The sequence below is a fragment of the Diabrotica undecimpunctata genome, chromosome 3 (genome assembly GCF_040954645.1).
Source record: "Diabrotica undecimpunctata isolate CICGRU chromosome 3, icDiaUnde3, whole genome shotgun sequence".
Classification (NCBI taxonomy): domain Eukaryota; kingdom Metazoa; phylum Arthropoda; class Insecta; order Coleoptera; family Chrysomelidae; genus Diabrotica; species Diabrotica undecimpunctata.
This window is the reverse complement of record NC_092805.1, coordinates 108,150,920-108,178,893: the sequence shown is the minus strand read 5'-3', so window position 1 is coordinate 108,178,893 and position 27,974 is coordinate 108,150,920. Positions and strand designations below refer to the sequence as shown.

The 27,974-nt window shown below is 33.0% G+C and overlaps 1 protein-coding gene across 2 annotated transcripts in view; it reads right to left on the bottom strand.

Annotated features, from left to right (window-relative positions):
* Window positions 1-24,871, bottom strand: part of l(2)k09913 (transmembrane protein 53-like lethal (2) k09913) — a 45,816-nt gene extending 20,945 nt beyond the window's left edge. The window contains exons 1-2 of one of the 2 annotated variants that reach the window (XM_072526549.1): window positions 24,853-24,871; window positions 10,640-10,728 (exon numbers count right to left, since the gene is read on the bottom strand). In XM_072526549.1, coding sequence (XP_072382650.1) covers window positions 10,640-10,726 — 87 coding nt within the window. In that variant the 5' untranslated portion in view covers window positions 10,727-10,728; window positions 24,853-24,871. Of the gene's footprint in view, window positions 1-10,639; window positions 10,729-11,095; window positions 11,325-24,852 lie in introns of those variants that run through there. The other variant, XM_072526548.1, reaches the window with a different exon arrangement.
* Between the last annotated feature and the right edge of the window lie 3,103 nt (window positions 24,872-27,974).

Here is a 27,974-nt window from a genome sequence, read left to right as displayed (position 1 = left end):
TACATTAGATGTCCCGTGAAATTTCTATTGAACTATAACCCTTTATAGCGAGGTAAATTTGCTTATAACGAGAGAAAATAAGATTGAAAAACGTGTTTTTTACGTTTTGGCCCGGCCGTAGCTATAAATAAATACCCTTTTTAACTGCGGGCCGCCCGCAATAAACTTCTTACAATTTATGATTCTTAGTCGGAAATGTAAAATTTATGATTCACAAGTGTCATTGTATTGGGTTGACCATTCACACCTAATAATATGGGTCCTAATAGACAATAATAGACAAGATGTGGAAAGTGTTTTAAAGGTTGCCAGAAACTTTATCCAAGACAAAACGCAAATGAAGAAGCATAAAACTTTTTCACATCTTTAGAAAATATGATAGATAGAATACTGGACAATTTAAAGCAGTCAAAAATGACAAAATAACTTTATACGCTTTATACATATTTACAGAATACAGATTTTTTGTTTTAACGTATATCATTGACAGTAAAAGTAAACAACTCTTTTTTGTTTTAATGCATTTCATTGACAATAAAAGTAAACAACTTTGTTTTAAAAACGCCATTCAAACAATATTTATTAGCATCTTATATTGCTCCGAATGGCTTCACTATAGAAAGTTAATGTTTTAGAAAACTACATATTCATATGTATGGACAATATTATTGTTGTTGGATATAACGAGATCCGCTTATAACGAGGTAATTAGTCTGCCATTTCAGTTCTCGTTATAGAGGGAGTCTACTGTATATATATATATATATATATATATATATATATATATATATATATATACATGTTTCTGACAATCTGTCAAAACATTCCAAAGCTCAGTGAATCGACTATACAAGTTTTTTAATAAAAATTTGACTACAAGACGGACTGACATTTATGATTATTATGATTATGACCATAGATAATTAAATATAGTTTCCCAGCCTACCTTTTTGAGATTTTATGAGATTATTTTTTTAAAGATAATATGTTTTGCTTCTATTCTAATGAATCGTACATTTTGTTGTTACTGTTCTGAAGCTATTTTTTAGGCATTCTAATACAATTTACTATATAGTTTTATTCGGAAATAACCACAATTTTGGTTTAAAATATGTTTATTTTGACGTTTCATTTCCACTTCGGAAATCGTTCTCAAAATAAAAATGTTAACTATTTTTTATGTTATGTTTATTTACTATTTTATTTTTTAGAGCTTTAAGAGATAGTAAAATACTAGCGGACCAACTCGACATCGAGTTTTTTAAATGAAATTTTTATTAATAAGTGAAATAATTAATAAACTTAATAAGAAAATAAAAGTCTTAATAAAAAAAAGTTTTATAATTTAAAAAAATCGACCGGAAGTAAAAATATTTTTATCAATAACTCAAAAACTATAAATGATAATTTTGTGAACATACATTTTTGAACTCTACGTTGAATTCTCTATTGATTTGACTAATAAAAACGAAACCGGAAGTCGACCTCAAAACCGGAATGCAATTTTTAATTCATCAAATGTCGACATGGATATCATTTAGCAGTTAATTTTGCATGCTGATCACGAATCCGGTGTCAGATTTGCTCTATCTTGACGTTTTATGCGCGTTTCTGGTCACTTCCGGTGTCGGATCGCAACCGGAAGTACATATTTAGATTCGTCTCGACGAGACCTTTCGATCCATATATACATTGTGGGGTCTAAAACTTAAAGTAAATTTTAACTTCCGGTCATCTCAAAACCGGAAGTGAATTTTTGTACCAAAAGTATATCTTGACAATCTCATACGTAATACTAATAATATTCCGAAAAAATGTTTTAATTATCTAATATGGTTTTTGAGTTAAGTGGTAGACAAGAAAAGGGCTTAGCGTTTTTGTGTATATGATTAGTCATTATGAATATTTTGTCTAGTACCAGTTGTTTTTGTTTGTTTGATTAAATTTAATAGTATAAATTCTTAATTCTAATTCATTATTTTTTGTAGTTGCAATTTTTCATTATGTACCACCGAACAGGTGATTTTACGATAATAATCACCTTTATTAAGCGGTTGTAGAAAAATCAATTGTTACTATGCAATAATAAAAAAAACTAGATAAAACTTAATGCACTGAATATTTAATGATATGATATTTATAGGTATGCGTCTAAAGTTCAAATATATTGATAGAATAGTAAGCATATTATTAATATGTAAAAAAGTTATTAAATTTTGAAGTATTTGGTACCTTAGTATTTATTCTTATTTCCCAACTCATCATATCCTTTAGGTGTACCGGACATACGGTTCTTATTTTTAATTCACTTCTATAATTCAATTTTTTCGGTCTTTTGACAATTAATTCATACATATTTTCAATTTTTCTTCTATATTTATAATATGGTGTCCATATTTCTTTCTTTTGACTCCCTCATATGCTTTGTTAGTCACTTTTGATTAATGCCCTTTATGTGTCCACAGCAGTTTAATTTCCTTTTCAGAATATCATTTCCTTTATATTATATATATATATTTAGGGATTCTACAGTATTCACTGCCTTCCCTCGCTCAACCGTTTCCATCTCTCTCTGTTGTTCCATTCTCCATCGTTCAGTCCTCTCTTACTCATGGCGTCGTCTACTTCGTTCCTCCAGGATTTTCGGGGTCGTCCTCTTTTCCTCCTTCCTATGGGGCTCCATTCGGTTATTTTCTTTATCCATCTGCTGTCGCTAGTTCTTCTTACATGTCCATACCACTTTAGTCTTTTTTGTTCTATATATGTTAGTATGTCTGTTTCTATTGATGTTCTTTGCTTTATTTCGTCATTACTTCTCCTATCCATTCTTGTTACTCTGCAGCATCTTCGCAGGCATTCCCTCTCTGTTGCTACTATCTTACTGCTGGTTTTCTTGTTTATGATCCAATTTTCAGCCCCATATGTCATAATACTTCGCACTAATGTTTTATAAATTATTTTAATTTTAATATAAATCCTTTATATTAATATTCCTTTATTTACTCCACGACGATACAGTCCATAGAGGGCCTAACTTGGCCAACTATCTGCTTCCAATTAAATCGATCTTGAGATACTGTTCACCATCTTCTCACTTTCAGCTTCTTTAAATATTTTTCAACAACATAGTACTGAGTTTATTAACCGAACGCAGTTTTAGCATTCTTTCCATGTGTAGGCTGCGCATCTTAACCTGGCTGCTTTGTTCTCCGTTATCAGATCAGGTTCTCCATACATTACGGCAATTTGGTTGGTAATTCTTATATGCCACACCTCTTGTTCATGAACGGCCCCGTAGACCAGTCTTAAAATCTTCCTCTCCGATCTACGAAGGTCTTCATTATTTCTTGTAAGAGTTAAAGTTTTGGCCCACAAAGTACCACTGGTCTTACGACCTTGTAAAGTCTAATTTTTGGGTTCTACTCAGGAGCCAACTCTTAAATATTTTATTTAGTGCGAAGAAACACCTATTCCCAGTTTATGTCATTGAGTGACACGTTTGTATGCATACCACATATATGGTATTTTTCTTCTATTACGGCAGTTTTCAGTACTTGGTTTTATCAAGGCTATAAGCTTCTCCTTTACATTATTGTCGATAAAGTATTGTATTGAACACTTATAATTCTTAATATATTTAACTCTGCATGTGTGTCTTTTGCATTCCTTTCTCTATACAGTAGTATCATTCCAGCTATTCTATGAAGGTTTATTTGCTTCTGTTGTTTCCAAGTAGTCGATTGATTGTTGGATGTTTCTAGTCTAGTTTAAAAATTATGTCATAATACATATTACACTTATCTTGTCGATCCTTGATTTTTCAAAAGAATATTTTTCGCTCCTGATCTGGCATTTCTCTGCACTTTTTTCTGCACAATGAGTCTATCAAGGAACATTTTTCTTACTGGGTCATTTTACAAGTACAGTTAAAGTTGTATCATCTTCTCCATACATCATTACCACTCATCACTCATAAATTATCGCATTCATTCTTTACCATACTTTCCTGTCAAAACATCCACATGTTTCTTACTTTTAGATAGAATTCAAGTCTCTAAGCCGCATCTTAGAAATTGGTTTATTATTATTTTATTGAGTTTCACCTTTGTATTTCTGCGCCCAAAATAGCACCTAATGGACGAGCAAATTTTGTGGTTTATCTCTGCGGTAATGTTATCTGCAGCCTTGATTGACACATGTTCTCAGGTATACGAAATCGTTAACTGGTTCGATGATGTCGCCTTCTATAACGTGTAGCTGTATGATGTGTGATTGCATGCTTATCTTCATTGTGCCTATCTAAATATTTCACATGAGCTTTTAACTAATGATTTGGAAATGTTTGTCATCAGCTGTAATCATTAAGAATGGGATTAAAATCATTAATCTGAAGATTTAAGATACTTTTCTAACCAATTCTTGGCTAGATTCGTTTCCATCAATGTTTCCCTGTGCATTTGGTTCACGGTTATTGTGGTGTAGTGGTACCTGTAGCAATTTTTTACAAGCAACTGTTCATTGTCAGAAATAATGGTATACCTTTCTGTATTTAATGTAAAGCCTCTACGACTTACTGTTACTTGTTTTAGTAACGGAACATAATACATGTTTAGATCCCTTTCTTTCACTATACATTATTTTCCCTATCTCTAATATCCAATAAATTCAATCCGATAAATTGTTCCCATTTTTTTATCTAGTTATCTATTTTAATACACTTGTCTGCACAATTTATGAACATATTAAAAATGGTTCACTGCAAATATTTAGATAAATATAAAATATAAATAAATTTGTAATACTTAGAGAATTATCTAGTTATTTTTAAGTATTTAGGTCTAGAAAAAATACTTAATATTTCATAAATAGTTTGCATGTCTGAAACATATCCTTATCTTTAAATTGATAGCACTAAATATTACCAGTGGAAAATAAATGCAATTCCAAACTAATGATAAAACTTTAAAACTAACTACATTTGGAGTACTTTGGTAGCATTGGAGTACCAACTACTTGCAAACAGAATATAAAATTAAACAAACAGGTGTGTTTATGTATCATTGGTATAAAGTTTCCAGAGCTAATTTAGAAAATATTCCTTTAAGTTTATATGGCCATTAAGAAATATTTCAGAGTTAATGCCAACATTGTTTGTAAATAATATCAATTTATAATACATTTAAAATAATAAAAGTTCAAAATGATATACTAAATTGGTATGAGAAACACATTGCAAAACTATACAATCATATATTAATTAAAAAGGCAGTTAAATATATATATATATATATATATATATATATATATATATATATATATATATATATATATATATATATATAAGAGCTAAGATTAATATTATTATAAAAATTAATATTAAACTCACCAGTCTTCCGGGTTGAACCGCGTCGATATCCATTTTGCCGAGCTTTCGACATCCTCTCTGATGTCTTCTTCAGGGCTTCCGAGGTCTCAGTCTCCCGAGCCCCCAGACACTACTACACTCACTAGTCACTTCTAGTTCACTCACTAGTTCACAGTGAACTAGTGAGTGAACTAGAAGTGACTAGTGAGTGTAGTAGTGTCTGGGGGCTCGGGAGACTGAGTCCTCGGAAGCCCTGAAGAAGACATCAGAGAGGATGTCGAAAGCTCGGCAAAATGGATATCGACGCGGTTCAACCCGGAAGACTGGTGAGTTTAATATTAATTTTTATAATAATATTAATCTTAGCTCTAAGTTTAATTGTACTAACCGCGGAAATCTTTCCGAACATATATATATATATATATATATATATATATATATATATATATATATATATATATATATATATATATATATATAGGGTGCGTCAAAGGGTGCTTTCTTTGATTACGGCTAAAATATGGAGTAAAAAAATGTTTCAAACAAAACTAATGTATATCAAAGACGTCTACGATTTAAAATTATTTTCGAATATACAGGGTTAGTCGGAACAATGGATTGAACCAAAGTAGTGTTTTTTTAAAATGTAACAAACACCCCGTATATTATAAAGTTATTAATTTTTAAAATATTTACAGTTTTCTTGAGAAAAACGCTAATATTTAAAGGGCTGTGGATTAGGTTTTCAAGGTAATAAAAATATTGTTCTGAAGCTATTTTCTTGTGGCATTTTAAAGTAATTACTATTTAAATGGGAATAAGTCACAATTAAAGGTTAAAGTACGTTTATTGACGTTTCAATTTCCACTTCGGAAATCGTTCTCAAAATACAAACATTAGTAAATGTAAAAAAAAAATTGTTTCATTTTCATTTCATTTTTTCTTCACTGAAGACTTTAACAGCCACCATACTACATGGGGATATAACCAATGTAACCATCAGGGAGAACAAATTGCCGAATGGGCTGAGCTTCACTATCTCAGACTTTTATACGATGCAAAACAGAAACCCACCTTCCATTCTGAAATATGGCAAAAGGGCTACCCCCCGATATCACGTTTATATCTTCCAACGAAAGGAAGATATAAACCAAAATCAAAAAACGACTTTAAGAATGCCACAAGGAAAGTTCTCGATAACTTTCCTATATCCCAACATAGACCAATAATTACAACATTGGGCACCACCATCCCTATTATAAATTCAATCCTTTTGCTAAGATGGAATTTACGGAAGGCAATGTGGGAAGAGTTTAAATTCCAACTTGAAAGTGATAGACCAAAGAGAGTTAAGACTGAAATCCAGACATCCACCTACTAGAACTGCTACAAGATTGTCTGATTTCACTACTGAGGAGCACTGGATGGGCAAATGGAATCCAGATATCAGAAATGCTAATCTCATAGAAAACCCTACAATTAAACCAGACGGCTTTTCTCTTTCTCGTCGTGAATGGTGCAACCTTAATAGAATACGAGTTGGTCATGGAGTTCGTAACAAGTCTCTAAACCAGTGGGGTATAAATGCCAGTCCGGGATGTGACAAATGCAGCGCTGTTGAACAAACAATTAACCACATCGTCTTCGAGTGCCCAGCCACCAAGTTCGTTGTCAGTCTTCAAGAAATCCACCACCTCACTCTCAAGGCAAGAGATTGGCTTCGAGGCTGTAACCTTTGACTTTAATAATTTTATATGTTCTATGTTATTATCATTATTTTTTTAATGTAAAACTGCAATGTGTAAAGTTCATACGAATATATATATATATATATATATATATATATATATATATATATATACATATATATATATATATATATATTTATATATATATATATATATATATATATATATATATATATATATTCACATACAACAATTCATGAAGTGATATTTTCGGCAGGAAGAAGCAAATAAGGTAGATTTGCTAGATGTAGAAGACGTAAAATGTGAAGTAACAATAAAACAAACAAAGATTTCGGAATATTTTAAATCAAATTGATTCGACTGTACTCCCTCTTATATTGTCAAATAAAACATATAAATAAAATTTGAGAGTTATACTCTAAATTTTTTTTAATGTTCTGTTAATCTGTTAACTGGCTTTTTGATTATCCGTCATACCCTTGGTCCGGTGCCCTGACGGATAATCGAGGTTCCACTGTATATATATATATATATATATATATATATATATATATATATATATATATATATATATATATATATATATATATATATATATATATATATATATACCTATGCTCTCTGATTTTGGCATCAATTGGTGCCAACCCTAGACTTCCCCTAATATAGTCATTCTTAATTTTGTCCTTTTTTGTCACTCTACTCATCCATCTAAGCATTCTCATTTCAGCCACATGGATTCTTTGTTCCTCTTTCTTTTTAACTGCTTAACATTCCTTTCTGTAGATCATACCTGGTCTTATGGCTGTTTTATAGATTTTTCCCTTCAGCTCCATTGGAATTTTTCTGTCACACAACACACCACTCACTTCATTCCAATTCATCCATCCAACCATAATTCTACTGCACGCATCTCCATGTATTTCCCCATTACTCTGTAATACCAATCCTAGGTACTTAAAACTATTACTTTTCACAATCATTTCACCATCCAGAGATACCATTTTATTTTTACTAACTCCATCTTTAAATGAACATTCCAAATACTCTGTTTTTGTCCTACTATGTTTTAAACCTTTTTCCTCAAGATCTTTTTCTGCTGTTCAAGTTTTTGTTCTAAGTCGCTTTCCCTATTTCATACTAACACTACATCACCAGCATACATTAAGCTCCAGGGAATTTTACCCTGTAGTTTCTCTGAAATCTGATCCAAAACTAATCAGAATAAATAAGATTTAGGCACCAAAACTTGGTGCAATCCTTTCACATAAAAATTTATCAGTCTCTTCCACACCTGTCCTAACACTAGTTGCTATTCCCTCATATATGTCTCTCACAATCTTTACATATTCACTGGGGACTCAATTCTTATTGAGTGCCCACCATAGAGTCTCTCGAGGAACTTTATCATATGCTTTCTGAAGATCAATGGATACCATATGAGCCCTTGTTTCTTTATTCCTATATTTTCCACTGCCTTATAACACACTGTCATACATAAAACACATAAAACAAAACTGATAATCAGATATTTTGGTTTCTTCACATAATCCGTAATTCAGTCTGTCAATGACTCTCTCCCATATTTTCATGGTGTGACTTACTAGCTTTATGGCCTTTAGTTTGTACATTGTTGTAAATCTCCCTTGTTTTTGTAAACAGGTACTAATAAACTGCTTCTCCATTCTTCTGGCATTTGTCCAACTTGTTCCTGTCTCTCCTAATGCTCTCCACACTTCCCCAGGAATATCATCTGGTTCAACTGCTTTTCCTTTCTTTATTTTTTGAAATGCTTGAACCACTTCTTCGTTTGTTATTTTCGTGACCATTACTATTACTGTATCCGTTAACTCAACTGGTTTTCTGTCAAATTCTTCATTTAATAAACTACCAAAGTAATTTTTTTATCTCTTTTTGACATCCTTTGACAACGCCAACAAAACGTAGTACATGAAAATAAGCATGCAGCTACAAATCCGACGTGCTAAGAGCACTTATAACACTGAAAATAATACTACTGCAGAGATACACCGCAGAATTTGCATGGCCAACAGATGTTATTGTGGGCTCAATCTCCTTAAATCCTAAATTATATCGAGAAATACAAAAGTAAAACTTTAAACAAGACAATAATATGCACAGTCCTAACATATGGTTCAGAAACCTGGACTCTAACAAAAAGTAATTAAAACATGTTAGCATGTTTCAAAAGAAAAGTACTAAGCTAATATATGGAACAGTGAATGACAATGAAGTGTGGAGAATATACTACAACTTCGAACTTTATAGAGTATACCAGAAACCAGATATTGTAAAACATATTAAGATAGGACATCTGAGGTGGATAGGGCATATCATCCAGAAGGAACAAAATGACCCAGTTGGAAAAACGCTCCTTGACAGACCCATTAGTCAGAGAAGAAGAGGAAGACCCCCCAGAACAAGTCAGTGGGCAAATTGTAGATAGCTGCACCACAACTGGCTCATCATATGGTTAGATTTGTTCTTCAACTACTCTGCTCTCTAATTCTGAGTTATAAGCAAGATCAAAATCAAAACAGATTATGTCGAAGAGGGCTCAGAAATGACTATAATGGGAAATGTAAACACAATGGGAATAATCAGAGAGCCAGTCCCAGAGTCAAAACAAGAGAAAATAGTATTAGATACTTGATTTAACTGAAAAAAGAACAAAAAAGAGAAAGAATTGTGCATTTAATCTTTGTAAACAAAAATTGATCTCTCAATTCAGAACTATTGTGGAACCAATAATTGTTCCATTATTTTAATGTTACAGGCCATTATTTGAATTATTTATAATGTGAAATAATTTTAATGGTTCAAAGTTGAAGAAAAGGGTAATGAACTCAAATTCGTCTTCTTAAAAGAACACCTTACATTTCAACATTTTCTAGTAGAATGTTCATTGAAGAAAGAACTCATCAAACATACCTAGAATATAATTATATAGTTGTAGAACAGACTGGAGAAATCATTGAAGCAAAAAGTCACCTTCAGTGTAGAAATATTGTTCAAGATTAATAAATATTGTCATAATATTCCATTGTCAAGTAATTATCAGAGTGCTTAGTTCTTAACTTAACAGTTTCAAACGAATAAAAGAATTCTTAAAAAACTAATGGAAATACATAAAGCCCAAACAAACAATGTAGTTATCATTTTGTGGATACTAAGTATATCAAATAATCAACTTAGAATAAAGTGTACCAGTGACCCTTTATTACAGACAATGATATTAATAATTAGTATATAGATTTTTATTTTGCAGCTGATTTTTTTAAATGTAATAAAAGTTACTTTCATGTTTATTAATAAAGAAAATTACTAAATCATGGAGATCCTTCTCTACACATACAAAAAAAAACAAAAACTATTCAACTAGAACTCTGTATAACTTCCGAATACCACTACTCAAATTATAAATGATTCTGTATTATAAAAACATTGTCTTCTTCATTAAAGGAGAACATTTGCTTATTGTTATATTTTCATAATAAACACATGATAACTTTAATATATTTAGATAATTATATTAAAAACTCACCAATTTCTTCTTTGAAGACGTCTCCTGTAACTTGGACAAGTACTTCAGACCTTTTCCAACAAAGGATCTAGTAAATGTTAATGCCATGGCTGGAAAAATATACCAAGAATTTATGTTATTTTCTAGGAATAAGTACGAGCAGCTAAAAAACTACAACATTCCCGCTTACGCAGTTTAGTTTTAAATGAATACAATTGCTGCAAATTAATGATTTAAACAAGTATCAGGCTAAATGAATGTCGATCACGAATTAATTACATGACAAAAGTGGTGTGGTGCCACAAACTTGAGAAGAGAGATTATGATAGCCGTTGTACACAAACGCAATTAATAATCCTGTACAATGTTATAATGTAGTAGTCTAGACTGTCAGTATTATCAGAAAACGCCGATATTATGTTTTTCAAGCATTTGAGTACAAAGTTCAACAATAATGTAATTTATGTTTTTACTTACTGTTAAAATGAAGCTTGCAATTATTATCAATATAACGTAGAGCAAATTTTATGCTTTTACTAACATACTGTGTTCTACCTAGTCAAGGAAACAAATACACACGAAATTGACTACTATTTTTGTTGTTGGTGTGTTTATTACAATCTACAATTCTATAACAATGTGTAATTTTATTTATAAATATAAAGTCCTAGGGAAACCGGAAAAATTCTATTTCTAATCGTGAATTCTCGTGCCCATTCGTTTAAACGTGGCTAATCGACTACTGTCACAGGCCACAGTAGGAGTAGGAGTAGATTGCTTAAAAAGAATTCTTTTTAAGCAATATACTGTGCTATAAATAATAAAGTGTTACCCTAAAACTAAATATTAATCGAAAGTTATATACTAACAGATACAAAAATATAAAATAAATTATGGTCAATATCCACAATTGACAAGGAAATCCGCGTAAAAATAGATTTTGATCATGAACATATACGAGGGTTAATCGAAGATTTGCCTATCTGATAAGAACAATTTTATTTGGTTTATACCCATCGAGCAAAAAGACAAAAGAGGGAATCTAATCGTTATGAAAAGGCGACCAAAAAAGTGGCCTCTGATGGCGGATATATCCGGAAATGCGAATGCGCCAAATTTAAATTTTCCGACACTTATTAACAGTAGCTATAAAATAGTTTTCAGAATGTGTCTTAGACGAGAAAATTTTAATTAAATATTAACGATAACAGTCTAAAATGTGAAACAATTGTTAAAAAACTTCAATATAAATAAGATTTCATGTGACAGTTGGGACAAATAAGAACATAACCCAACTAAATTTGATTTCTTAAACAAGGAAAGACTCTCTTTCCTTGTTTAATTTGGCCTCTCAAGATGGCACTTCCTGTCTAACAATATTTTTGCCCCCACTACTTTTACATTCCCTCTTTTGTCTTTTTGCTCGATGTTTATACCTAAAGGACCCCCGCACTTTTTTTATTTTATATAAAAGTGGTTTCAGTTAAATTGGCTGAAACTTTGCAGAGAGGTAGCTTTATGGCCATTCTGATCAAAAAATCAATTCGCCAAGATTCAGAAATCAATTGTTTCTGAGTAACAGAGGCCCAGTGTCGGATTTTAATCCTTTTGAAAATAAATATTTGTAAAATACACATAGTTTTAGTAAATACGTGCAACTACCTTTAGGGAGTGATTCTGCCTGAAATAAACCGTCGAAAAGTGAAGACAGTTTCGATGTGATCGCATGTTTTGTGACTGTACATTGCCCATTACTACCTCTCACAGGGTTACCAGGTCTACTGATTTTTCAGTAGATCTACTGATTTCAACTTCAATTTATTAATTTACTGAAACACTATATCGACCTACTAAAAAATATGTAATCATAAAATCATGTTCAAAAAGTTATCATTACGTCAGTGTTCAATTATAAATTAAAAATATATATATCCATTATTCTCAATCTACTGAAGAAATAAAATATGAGCTGGCAACCTTGCTGGTGCCGGTTTGGCTTCAGTCAATTTCATACGATTACGCGTCCCCTCTCTTTCCTTGTCTAAGGGTTAAGGTGGTATGAAAATGAAATTTGGTGGGTTTTAAGGGTTGGTTATTGCGCATTTTTTGACATACAATTAGGAATTTTATAGTGATATATATATATATATATATATATATATATATATATATATATATATATATATATATATATATATATATATATCTAAAGTATTCAACTAGTGAATTCAGAGGTTTAATCGGTCATTCAGGTTGGCAAATAAAAAAAGAAGTCAACTACTTCATAAGTTTATCGAAGACGTTTCGCTTTATATTTCTAAAGCTTCATCAGTTCTCTAAAATATAACAAATGACATAGAGTTTATAAGAAATACAGATGTTTATAGTTCATAACTTACAACTCAATATGTAGTATATTATCGATGTTATCATATATCTACTGTACACTTTACTCATTATTTAAAACTAACTTAACCAAAAAACAAAAAAACAACACACAAACTTTGCCGAAAATAATGTTCATATTCGTAGATATGAATATTTAAAAAATTTTAAACGAACATTTGGCTTCATTTAGATGGTTCTCCGCTGAAGACCAACAAAGTTCTGATTTATTGCAATCTAGCAAACAACTTGACGCGATACCGAAAATTTTTTTATTTAAGGGCCATGTGTCACCAAATTCCAAGGTTTGAGACAATTATGAACTTCTACAGGGGACATTGCATAATTAATTGGACGGGTGGAATTTGTATGGCGGAAATATTTTGATATATTATTTTTAATTTATGTTTTAATGAAACTTGGAAATAGGGGATGATTTTGTTATTATTTTGAATGGAAAATACGCCAACTTTTAACTGAAGAATAATTGGTATCATTTATTTCGTAAGATGAGAGAGTGGTAAACCTGGCTCAAATTGTCGATGTCGGTTCTTTTGTTTATTGCCGATGAGTTCTTGAGGATCTCACACATTTCAATAAAGGAGCGTTTCTGATGGTTGTTTTGTTTCGCCTATATATATATATATATATATATATATATATATATATATATATATATATATATATATATATATATATATATATATATATATATATATATATATATATATATATATATATATATATATATATATATATATATAGGTTCCAATTCGTGTTGTATTCGCGATGACGATTAACAAATCAAAAGGCCAATTTTTAAGAGTTTGTGGTCTGAATCTAGAAAACCCATATTTTTCCCACGGTCAATTATATGTGGCATGTGCACGTGTTGGTAAACCATCCGGTTTTTTTGTTCGTGCCTGATAACAAAACAAAGAATGTTTTATACCAGAATGTGCTTGACCCAAGGGAATAAACTCGAATGTTTATTCAATAGTTTGAATAAAGAAAATGTCTTTCTGACAAGCCATTGTAATACTTGTTCAATTTTTTCACATGCGAAAAATCATGTCATTCTACCACAATTTTACAATCGTTACCTTAGTCCATCCCTTGATAATACTTTCTACTTCCATTTCCAACCCCCTCCTTTAGAAATACAGACAGTTTTAAAATAGCAAACAAGAAGGCTCCCTCTTGATTGGTGCCTATCGTTAGGAACAGTCGCTGTCTCTTGCCTGTTGTCTATCGCTGAGAACAGACGTTCTCTCTTCCCTGTTAACTATCATTAATAACAGAGGATACTCTCTACTGTTGACTGCCACTAACAACAGACATCCTCTCTCTCCCGCTTACAGTTACGCGAAAAATATCGCAAACACTGTTTTAAATCGTATATAGATGCAAATGTGCTCTATCTCGTGATCTCAGTGTTAGTACCACGAGATACGTGTTCATAAACCGGATCTTCCCCGTATGAAGAACAACCGCGAGTGAAAGCATGTAAATACCGCGAGTGTGTGTGCAGCAGAAGAATTGGTAAGACTTTGTATAAACTTAATTTGCTATAATCTGTATAACCTTTAACTACACATCCAAATTTTATTTGAACCATCCCTATGTTATACAGTCCTCATACACTGAAATTATACTCATAATTTCAAATAATATGTACACCCTTTTTGTACAATACTTATTTTGTAGTTGTATTCATTTTTTATAATATTATAATAAATCAAAAATGATTAAAATTGGTTGGTAGGGGAACAGGAGGTAATGAGAGTCAGCGGGTACTGGGGGCGGTGCGACTAAAGATAGAACTATCGCTCGTATTTACTTGGTTGCTACTCTGGTGCCTTCGTCACACCGCCCCATGTTAACTGCAATGCTTAGCCTCTTATTGTATGACCACAGACGTTTTTCTAAGACTTCCTAGCACACCACTTCCTCCACAACCAGTGGTGACAAGATGGGAAACCTGGTTAGAGGTTGTATTCTTTACGCCGATCATTTTGAAGATATTAAAAGTTTAATTCTTAAATTTTCTGATGACAACAATCTAGTAATGCTTCTGCTCAACGAACATGAAATAAAAATGAAATCGTTAAACACCAAATCCGTTTTCTGAAAGAAAATTATGCTTTTGTATCTGAAACACTTAATAAATGACAAAAAGCGCGAAGTCCGCTTTCAGGAAGTGTTGCTTTAGAGAAAAAAATTTATTTCTCCTTGCGAAAACGTTAAGGGAAAATTTTGAGCACGAATTTTACGAAAATAAATAATACCATTGACAAAAATGTAGGATTTGCATTGGTTCTTTAAGTGGCAAATACTTTCCGGGGAAAATTTTCGGAAGAAACCAATATTGACCAATGCTTTTTAGCCAATTTAAAATATGCTCCTATCACATCAGTTGATGTTAAAAGAAGTTTTTCTATTTATAAATACATAATATATTTAAAATAACAAACTATAGTTGAAATTATCAGCATAAGCCCGAGGATTGTATACCTCATCTGCAAACTAAATGCAAGATATAACCTTAAGGTAATCGAGACATATGCTCCAACGACTAACCACTCGGATGAAGAAATTGAAGAATTTTATGAGAACCCAAAAACAGCGTTAAATGCCACACCTGCATATTACACAATAATTATGGGCGACTTTAATGCGAAAATTGGGTTTAAACAAAATGATGCAGAAGTAGGAATGGGTAAGTATGGATATGGCGATATAAATAAACGAGGGAAAAGACTGTTGAACTTCTTACACCAGGAAAATTTATCCATGATAAATGAACTATGAACTCTTTTTTCGATAAAAAGCCTCAGCGTAAATGGACATGGATCAGCCCAGATGGCAGTGTCACAAAAATGAAATAGATTATACTTATCATAACAAACAAAAAAGAAATACCTAATCAAAAACATCAAAGTATTCAACAAATTTTCAATAGGAAGCGACCACAGATTAATCCGAGCTAAGATACTATTAAATGTCACATTGGAAAGAACAAAGATGATCCTAAAAACACGAAAAAAGAAATATATTCCCCCAGAAAACAACGACCTGTATGAAGATACAATAACCAAATACTGCAAGATAAAATAGAAGATGTAGATCAAGCAAATGATGGCATAACGAAGGCACTAAAAGAAACAGAAAGGGAGTGCTGCCCGACTGTTCTGACCCATAAAGAAAAACTAAGCCAAAATACCAAAGAGCTAATAGGTAAGAGAAGACAGATGACGGAAAAATACCGCTCTAACTACACAACAATGAAGAAATTAAATAGATGTCCACCGGTCAATCCGAAAAGACGTAAGAGAAAACAATACAAGAGAAATAACTAAAATCATTCAAGAAAACAAAAAAGTTTAAAATTTTTGAGGCGAAATACGAACAATATAGGCAACAAAAATATATGTACAATATATATATATATATATATATATATATATATATATATATATATATATATATATATATATATATATATATATATATATATATATAATCGAATACCTCTCTACCCTAAGGTATGAGGTAAGAGGTTATGTACAAAATAAGAAACAAATATGGAAACATTACCACGGATAGAACCAAAATTATTCAGATTGTCGAATCCTTTTATCGCGAAATGTATGAGAGCACCGACGAAAGGCAAGATTAGCCCCTGCCCAAAATTACAAACCAGGGACCAGAAATAACTCCATACGAAATCAAAACGGCACGTTCTAGAAATGAAAAATATCAAATCTCCTGGCTATGACGGAGTAGTGACCGAGGCGATCAAACTAGGTGAAATTAAAATTATCCAGGCTTTGGCCAAGCTTTTCACCAACTGCATGTATCAAGGAAAAACTCCTTCTCAGTGGAACAATGCAGTCATTGTTTTATTACACAAGCAAGGAGACGTAACAGATCTAAAAATCTACCGTTCTATCAATTTGCTCTCACACATATATAAATTTTTCACAAAAGTTATCAAAAAAAGACTGGACGCTAGGTTAGACTTCTATCAGCCTAGAGAATAAGCTGGCTTTAGATCTGGATACAGCACTAACGACCACTTACTTGTGATAAAGAACCCGATAGAGAAGTCTGTAAAATACAAAAAACCATTGGCACTAATATTCGTGGACTACGAGAAAGCATTCGATACCATAAGCCATCAGAAAATGTTAAAAGCATTAACAGAATGCCGAATAGACCAATCGCTGTACTAATACAATCAAATATATCTACAAAAATGCCACAGCTAGCGTAAAACTATCTGAACAACAAACAAATAAATTCTGTATATAGCGAGGAGTACGGCAATGAGACATCATCTCTTCCAAGTTATTCACGACGCTTTTAGAACATACTTGTAAGAAGGCAGATCTGAACGAGCATGGTATTAACATAAATTGAGAAAAGCTCAATCATTTGAGAGCCGATCGTATGGATGGTGCAATAATAATGTTTGAAAAATTATATCACGCTTCGTTGGAGATCGGACTAAAGATTAATATGTACAAGACGCAAATATGACTAATCTGGTGCTAAATCAAAATATTGCTATTGGTAGAAAGGATATTGTGCAGACTGCATCGCATAAGTACTTAGGACATGAAATTCGGTTGGGCAGAGATAACCAGACATGTGAGCTCCCACGTCGCATAGGATTAGCCTGGACAGCGTTTGGTAAATTAAACTGTGTATTTAAATCTGACTTACCTATATGTCTCAAAAGAAAATCTTTGACCAATGTGTGTTACATATACTCAGTTATGGAGCGGAAATATTAAATCAAAGACAGATGGAAAGAGCTGAGGGAGACCTATGTCCAGCAGCGGACGCATACAGGTTGATGATCATGATAGTCTGACAAAAAACATAAATTTTTATTAAATTAAAGTATAATTATTGTAAGTTTTTGTTTTACCTATTTAATACAATAAATATACTTTAAAATTCTTAGTGTGATTTGTTGAATTTTTTCTGCGTATTATTGACAAAAATCAATATTATTAACAAACGTCGGTCGTGCACTGTGCACATTAACTCTGATTCTTGACTAATATTTTTCCTGAATTTTCTAACTTTTCTGTTCGTGGCTCGTCATGTTTTGGTCGAATTCTGTATAATTCTGTATAGAAATCTTCTACTACCTTTAGTAATTCTTCTCTGTTGGTGATCATAGTTCCATCTTTATCATTTTATTTCGTTATTTCTTTTTTGACATTTGTTATTTTTATCTAGAAATTTAAGACTCTTATTATCTTTATTCGTTTGTTGGATTTGTTCACTTTTATGCTTTCAGTTGTCCGTTTTTTTCTCTCTTCCATTAACGCTCGTGTTTGGGGACTTATTCTTTATATGGTTTCTTTTAGCAGTGTAAGTCCCGGTTTTCAAAAATAGCAAATGCATTTATATAATCAGACTCTGTCCAGGTAGGTCTGGATTTCTTTTTGATCATACGGTATCTCTTTACCAATGTCTATTTCGATGGAGACTTTTGCCGTTCTGTGGTCGCTACCTATTTAAAACTGGTTTAGTTCTGCTACATCTCTAAAAATTTGCCTCTTGTCAGTGATATTACGAAATAAAAATACTAAAATATGTGCGCTTGAGCAATATATATCATTTAATATATTTCTTTAACACTTGGTAACACTGATTGAATTCCTTAACAATGCGACTTGGTGTCAACAGCAGACTAAAATCCGTGTCAGATTTTAATTATTTTTAAAATAAATAATTTTTTAGCATTAAAATCATATAAACTAATAAAGCGAATTCAATATCATGCTGTTTACCTTTCTTAAACCAAATTACCTCACACACAATAAAATTTCGCAGTTTTTATTTAACAATAAAATTACAGATCCAGAAAAGATTAAAAATCTAATGAACTAAACATTACTAAACAAACTCTTGATGACAGGTTTTAAATCGAATAATGAAGCCAAGAGACAATGCACAATTATTTTATTCGACTTTATAAATAAAAAAAACATCAGCTCATCATAATAAAACTATAATAAACAACTAACAAGCATGTCTGTTAACATATATGTTGCTAACAAGAAGAATCTGTAGTAAAGAAGAATATTAGGCGACAGTCTACAGAAATGTTGAACAGTAATTGCGAAAGAGGTTTGGGGCACAATTACAATGTAAATAAAGTAAAAGTTTTTCTAGAATGAAAATATCCTGGGCATACATCAAATATAGAAAATAAATCTGCCCCATAAGAATGACATCATAAGGTTCAAAAGACGCAGTTACGGTAAAAGAATTACTGACTCCCTATTTGCATGATGCGAGAGTGAGGCAGGGACTTACTTTGCCGATCGTATTGTTCAATCTAGTTCAACCTAGTATACAAACACCAGTACACACTGGTCACTGTATATGCAGAAACAGCACTACAGAAGAAGAGCTAGAAATACACATCGTAAGATTCAGAGACATCAACCAGGAAATGAAAGACATGATAAGGCAAAATAATAGAGTCAAAAAGAAGCCAGAAGAACGAGAAACCAGGAAAAGAAGAACATGGTAAACTAACTAAAAAGAGAGGTCAAAAAGGCGCTAAAAGAATACAGAAGCTAAAAATGGGACAACCATGTACAAGGATTAGAAGAATACTACTTCATTGAATAAAAAGCCGAGGTGACGAGGAGTACTCGCTCTCTCTCTCTCGCCCGCTCAAGAGAGAGAGAGAGAGAGAGAGTACAGACTTAACTATCACCAAGACGAAGACATAGAGTTCATCGAAGAAGTCGAAGCAAATAAATAAATACCCGAAGAACCAGACGAGATAATTACACCCACCAAATCTCCAAAGGAAATAGGTGACTTAATTAACATTAGTTCACTAAGAAAATCACTTGGTCCAGATGAAATTACAATTAGAGCTCCTAAGTATCAACTAGCGAAAGCTAAAAGAGATAGGCTATTACTAATCGCAGAAGCTCAATTTGGATTCAGAGCAGAACACTCCAGCGAACTACATGTACTTAGACTAACAGAGTACATAACATCTAGATTTAACGATAGACAATACATAGGAGCAGCCTTTCTGGACGTAAGCAAAGCCTTCGACTGAGTATGGCAAAAAGGATTGACGTACAAAATGAGAGATTTCGGCATGAAGCCCCGGAAGCTAGACTACCGCAGGGGGCGGTCCTGGCACCCCTTCTGAACACAATATATACTGCCTACCCTAGAACACCAGGGACCATACTCAGCCTTTAAGCAGGTGACACAGCTATTGCGGCAAAACACAGAAATCTGGACATAGAAGTAAACAATGTACAGACTGCGTTGGATACCATAGAAGAATGGAGTATCCAATGAAAAATTGCTATAAATCCAGAGAAAACACAAGCGGTTATGTCCAAAAACAGCATGCATCGAATGGAAAGAAAAAGGGAAGCGAAATACCTAGGAGTCACAATGGACCAAGCACTAGTATTTACACAGTACGTCGACGCGACAATACAAAAAACAACAATGGCCATAGCTGCAATAAGAGGACTCACAGGTAGAAGAAGCAAATTACGAATGACAACTAACCTGAGACTGAGCAACAGCATCATACTACCAATAATTACATATGCATCTCTCGCACGGGACACATAACTAATAGCAACAGTCAGGATACAAGCAGCTCACAAAAACTGCTTTAGACAAGCTGAAAATGTGCCTAGATATGTCGCTAAACGATTCTTGTTCAGAGAACTGAAACAAATAAGGGTACTAGACATCATGGAAGAAAAAGCCAGAACAAAATTCGCTAAGCAAGAAGACCACCCAAGATCGATACTGCGAAAGATATTAAGGTATATGTGTTCCATCGATGGAAGCACAGAAGACCTAAACAGCAAATATTAACAAACATATAATAAAGTCTAGATAATCGTAGCCCTCTCAAAAGAAGATAACCCTGGCATTTTGGCTTTGGCAAATTTATTAATGGTGTTTTATGTTTTAGGTTACCCTAAAAAAAAATCACAAAAAAAGATGGTACAGTAGGCCATACAGTATTAAAATTATTTATTAAATTATTATGTTTGTTCCTATCACCACCTGGTAACGTACTGTAACACGTAACAAAGCATATGCTGTTTACCTCTGACAGACCTGCCAAATTCAGACGAAATATTAAATTAATAATAAAATATAAATAAATATCATTAGATAGTAATTTTAATTATTATATAAACTGGATAAGATGTTTCAAAATAATAATTGTATTTCCAAGAAAATATTTTAAAACGAGAAGTATCATAAAAATTTAAACAGATAATTCAATATTATTATTCATTAATTGGATGACATTTATGACTTTTAAATTTTGACAATCGTTACGAATCGAATCTTTTATTGAACGATATTCTTTTAATTTTTTTACTTCTCATTTAATGTCTCTATTTTGTTAGTTATTTTTCATACAGTTTTTAATTTAAACCTGCTTAGAATAAATATATGATGACTAGAAACGAATTAATCGAGAGTATTGAATCGTTGTGAAGAACCGCTATATCGTGACGCTATCTGTGACGCCTTCTCGTGGCACTAGTTCCTTGACACTCACCCCAGCATTTCACTATAAAGAGAAAATTAATACAACGCCAATATAGAAGTTTCGCTTCAAAAACCTAATAAACGGCTTCGGCCAATAAAAAAGAAATAACAAAATACTAGCAAAAGGCGCAATCCACAAAGAATACTAACAAAACCCAAAAAACGGGCAAGAGGGGCCCACATCCTCGAGACGCCGAGACACCGAACTAGGCGTAGCACAGAGCAGGGACTCGAGGGCCGAGCAAGTAATACAGATCGATGATAATTCTCTAGAGATAGCGGGAATAGAGCGCGTCACGCTAGCTTGCATTGCTTGGGGTAGGTTTTCATGAGGGAGTCTTTGTAGCCCGGACTTCCACTGACAAGCACTTGGTTGATATGAAGCCTCTATAGCGCATCAGGGGGTGGAGGATAGTCTGGAGCATTGGAGCGGGGTGGAGTAATTTCTGAATACACGAATTAATCCTTCTCGTCCCAATGAATTGTATCCCCCGAATGTTATTCTCAGGGGTACACAAGTCTCACAGGCTTGGTTAAGTACTATTACTTGCTTGCTGTATATGCAGATAACGTAGCTATCATTAGCAGGAGTAAAGAATGCTGACAAAAAATATTAGGAGAAATTAATCTTGAAGCACAAGAAAGTAGATTTAAAATCAAAGAATCAGAAACCAAGTAGGTATATTACGGTGAGGTCAACACCTAATATTGAAGTCAATATCAGAGTAAACAACTACATATATGTAGTTATGTCTCTACATATCGTGTATTAGGTACGTGTGAATACCTTCATATACACTCGCGATCATAAAATCCGGGTCACCTTGAAAATCGGCGTTATTTCATTTTTAACGAGCTTTATCGTAAATAATAATAACACAAATACAAACTAATGCATGTTTCTGAGAATTGTTGTCGGCTTAGGGTTTCCTTTGTAACAAAGAATTCCAATAATGCCGATTTCGCGGAAAACTATACACTTCCCAAAATGAACGGTACCTGTAACTGCCGCTTGTTTTAAATGTCTCATTTGTGCTTCCACTTTCTATTCAAATGTAACAAACAAACGTTTATTATTGCCACCATTAGTGTTTATTATAATGTCATTATTAGTGTTTATTATTGTTTATATTTTGCCAAAAATGCCTTGACTGTTGTTGAAACGGCACGCATTGTTGCGTTTGTGGAAGACGGTCACACTCAACGGCAAGTCGCAAGAACTGTTAGCGTAAGCCTTTCTACGGTTCAACGAGTGCTTCAACGCTTTCAGAAGACGAGTTTGCTAACCAGACGACCTGGCTCTGGACGAAGAAGAACGACCACGGTACGAGATGACCGTTTCCTTGTGTTTCAGGCTTTACGAAACCGGACCTCAACTGCGGTTATGCATCGAAATTGCCTACAGGAAGTACGAAATTGTAATGTTAGCGTTGGGTGTTAATGTAACAGTCAGGAGAAGACTTCGTTCTTCTGGACTATCTTCTCGGGTAATGGCTACAGGACCGCCACTTGGCCGTGCGCATCGAGTTGTACGACTAGCTTTTGCTCGACAATACGCGCATTGGGGAATTAATGATTGGAGCAAAGTGTTATTCTCAGATGAATCCCGTTTCTGCCTAACTGGATCCAATGGACGTGTAAGAGTTTGGAGGAGAACCGGTGAACGATTTTCACAAGCTTGCATTGCTCCAAGAATGCCATTTGGTGGAGGCTCGGTCATGGCTAGGGGAGGTGTATATTCCGACTTCCGCACAGAATTACCCTTCATCAAAAATGGGTCCTTAACTGCACGAAGGTACATTACGGAGATTCTGGAAGAACATGTTATGCCCACCATGGCAGGGTTTAGAGAAGACGCAGTTTTTATGCAAGACAACGTACGACCACAGGTTACCAGGATCAGTATGCAATACTTGGACAAGGTTGGAATTACGAGGTTACCCTGGCTAGCTAGATCTCCGGATCTGAATCCCATCAAACATCTCTGGGACGATTTGAAAAAACGTATTCAAACCCATACACCTCCTCCTAACAACGCACAGGAGCTTAAGGATCTGTTAGTGAAAGAGTGGAATAACATACCACAACATGTAATCCGGAGAAAAATTGAGAATATGCCCCGTTGTCTGCAAGAGGTTATTAGAGCAAGGGGAGGCAATACACGATATTAGTCATTGAAATTCCACTGATGTTTTACCACGTTCTGTATTTTTCATTTTTTCTTTCGTATGTCTGTTTCAACAATTTGGTTTGTTTTCTGCTTTTTCAATAAAAACAATAAAAAAACCGTTTTTTCTTTTTTTCAAAACAAACATTGATGACAAATAAAAAATACATTAGCCTAAAAAAAAGGTTATTACTGCACCAGATGCAAAAATATTCAAGAAACTTGAAATGTTCAAGGTGACCCGGATTTTATGATCGCGAGTGTATTTGGGCACAGGATTTAATCAAATGAATTATGCCTATTATGCCAATAAAAGATTGATGTTATCTAAGATATTTGACAGAAAAATGAAAACGATCATTTAATAATTAGACCTGTATTAACCTATTGATACGAGACTTTGATAATGACAAAAACTTACAGACTCATAAAAGATATAAAGACCCAGAGCGAGATGGATGGATGAGGTTCTGGACGATGAAGGTAACGATGAACATAAGATGATGGAGGAGAAGGTCACAAAAGGGAACTGCGATTAGAGGAAAATAGGCCAGGGTTATAAATTAAAATGAAGAAGCAAAAGATTTTAGAGAGTGACTTAAAAAAAATGGCACTTGGATGAATGGGGTATTAAAATAAACGGAGAATATCTGATTCATTTACTATAATATGTTAATGCTATTATTCTGAGAGCTGATATAAAACAAGTCTAAAGTTATTACCTACTTAAAAAACTAAAAAACAACATAATAAATATAGATGAAAATGACTCGATTACAATAAGACAATTACAAAAGTAATTTATGGATATATATGTTTGCATAAATATCAAAACTGAAATGAACGGATCAAAGAGGTGAAATTTAAATGGAAATTTGTAGGTAACATCATTCGACAAAATGATAAGACAAGGAATAAGAATGTTAAGAAATAAGTTTAAATAAGATGAAAGACATCACATGGATAGAAACATTAGTGTCAAAAGAGAAGAGAAAGCTTATCTTAGTATGAAGAGTAACTGCAAGATTGATTTAGAAATGTTATGGATAGCATAGGTATACTTGCAGTTTGTAATACAATATTACACTATACTTACACTTTTACAACCATTAGTTTATTTGCACCTCTTACGGAAAAGATTAATTACTTAAATTTAACACATTTTAGACATACATCTAATTAAACTGTATTCATGTGTTTATAGCAGAATTCAAACAATTATATAATCAAATTATATCAAGTAATAGCGGAAAAAGTTCGTTAAAAATATATTAAATTTAAATTTGCATAAAATAAAAAATGAATAAGTATAATTCAATGTTGATCACAAGTCACTTGATGTTTATGAAATTGGAAGTAGCTTGAGGGAAATGCGTTTTTAATAATTATCACAAAACACGCTATTTTTAATTTACACAGAATATATAGTCAACTTGATATGTTTCTTCGACATTTGAAATTACTCAGAAGAGCATGTAACACTTTTTGTGTGCTTAAGAGCATTTTAGCCGGTAAAATCACATAAAAAATGTTTAAGGAATATCACTATTATTATAGGTATGATTTATTAGTATACCTACATAAAAATCAGGTTACTACGATGTTATATCTTCCGAAATGTGGCTTTATCATCGAATCCTGAAGATATCTTATACGGACCACGTTACTAATCAGGACGTTTTATTAAGAATACAAAAAGAAAAAGAACTGTTAACCACAATAAAACAACCAAAATATGAGCTGCTGCAATTAATTCTACAGGGAAAAGTAGAAGGCAAACGATGACCAGAAAGGCAAAGGATCTTCTGGCTGAAAAATCCAAGTACGTGGTTTAACACACCCACAAATCTTTTTAGAGTAGCAGTGTGCACAATACAGATTGCCATGATGGTCGTAAACATCCGAAACGGATATGACCTACAAGAAGACCATGACTGCCGCTCTAAATAGTTCTTCACTACTGCATTCAAACCATTTTCTCAAGTTCTTAAACCACGATATTGTTCGTCTTCCCACATTTCGCTTTCTTCAAATTTTATATTTCATAATAAGCTGCAATAATGAGTATCTTTGTCCTCTCATAACATGGCCTAAGTACTCAAGTTTTCTTCTTTTGATAGTCAATATTATTTCAGCCTCATTTCCTATTCTTCCTAGTAACTTCTGAGTTTGACATTATTTGAGTCCATGATATTCGTAGCATTCTTCTGTAACACCAAAATTAAAAGGCCGCCAACTTATTCAGATGCACTTATTTTAATGTCCATGCTTCTAAGCCATAAAGAAGGGTAGTGAATACGTAACACTAAAGCATTCTTAGGTGTACAAAGAACAACAAAGACAACAAAGAAACTTTTTAAGTTTAACGAATGATGCACGTGCTATTTTAATACGTGTCTTTGATTTCTTTGGTTTGGTCTACATTTGATGTTATCCATATTCCTAAGTATTTGTAGGTATTTGTCCAAACTCTCAATTATAGTATCCTCAACAATCAATTGCATGTTTGCCTCTGCTGATTTGGTCATGATCATGCATTTAGTTTTTTTCAAATTCATCCTTAGTTCGTATTCATGACAGCATTCATTAAGTCGTTGCATTACGTTCTGTAAATAATTGTTGTTATCAATTATTATTACAGTATCATCTGCAAAACGCAAGTTATTCAAAACTTCTCCATTGATAGGGTAATAGCCTCCTCAAGAATTTCTCTCCATTCGTTCCTATCCATCGCCTTTCTCTGCCAAACACGTATTCCTATATTTCTCATGTCTTCATCGATGTTATAGATATTGATAGATATACCTTCTATTGAATCTGAGAGCGCTTCTTTAAATACCGCTTCACTGTAGACATTGAAGAGGAAGGTGACAGATCGCAACCCTGGCGGACTCCTCTCTGTATTTTTATATTTGGGGTGTTCTGGTTGTCAACTCTTACCCTGAAAGATTCCAATATAGATTAGATATAATTTTCATATCACGACTGTCAATATTTTTGCTTTTTAATATATCTACAAGGTTTGTATGTTGAACCTTATCAAAGGCCTTTTCAAAATCTACAAAACATCCATGTCCTGATTCATATACATGCATCTCTGGGCCAGTACATTTAAGCCGAACCAAGCATATCTTGTGCCCATACCATTTCTAAAGCCAAATAAAGTGTATCACCAATTTCATATTCAAGAGTTTTAAAAATTCGGCTGTATATTATTTTTAAAAATGTTTTAAAAGTGTTTTCAAAAAGTGTGTGATTCATAAAAGTTATTATTCTGTGATCTGAGCAGGATATTGCACTTGATTATTTGGGTATTGTTACAAAGGTCGATTGCAGCCATTGTCTGGGGATTGTGGCAGTCTGATATATTAGATTAAAGAGTTCAACCATTACATCTTCATCAATGAGTTTTAATAATTCGATGGGAACATCATCTGGTCCAGTAGCTTTGCCTTCTTTGGTGTTTTTGATAGCATAGATGACTTCTTCCCGTAATATTGGTGGTGCGGTAACCTCTGTGATTTCTAATGATAGTTCTTCTCTTTCATCATTAAATAGCTTTTTGATCTAATTGGTCCAGTGACATAGTCTTTCCTTCATATCTCCTTTAACATTTTTAAAGTTAATCTTTATTGTGTTTTTTCTAGAACCTGTCATTTCTTTGATTTTTTTGTGTAAATTAAAGCTATCATACTTTTTATCCCGATCTTCTATATCCTTGCATCTGTCGGAGAGCCAACTCTCTTTTGCCACTCGAATTTTCTTTCTGATGTTTTTCTGAATTTCTTTGTATTTATTTAGGTCTTTTGCTTAATGTTTTTTCCGTTCTTCCATAAGTTCAAAAATTTCTACTGTCATTCAAGGTTGTTTTTTCCCCAAGTGGTTTGAGGATTTTTTCCAACTGACACGAGGGCATGTTGAATTTTTTCCCATTTTTGGTCAATAGTTAGAGTTACTGCATTATCTTGTTTGACTTTCCTTAAGTTCTCGTTTATTTTAAATTTCGTTTCCGCATATGTTTTGTCTTGTTTGAGCCGCCTTGTATCCACGATTTTCTTGCAGTAGGGTGCTTTACATTCTTTATTTTCACTCTCATCGACAAAACAACCGAATTGTGATCGGAGAATATGTCCGCACCTGGATAAGTTTTGGATGATATTATAGAATTTTTATATTTTTTGTTGACGATAATATAATCTATTTGATTTCTGACTATTT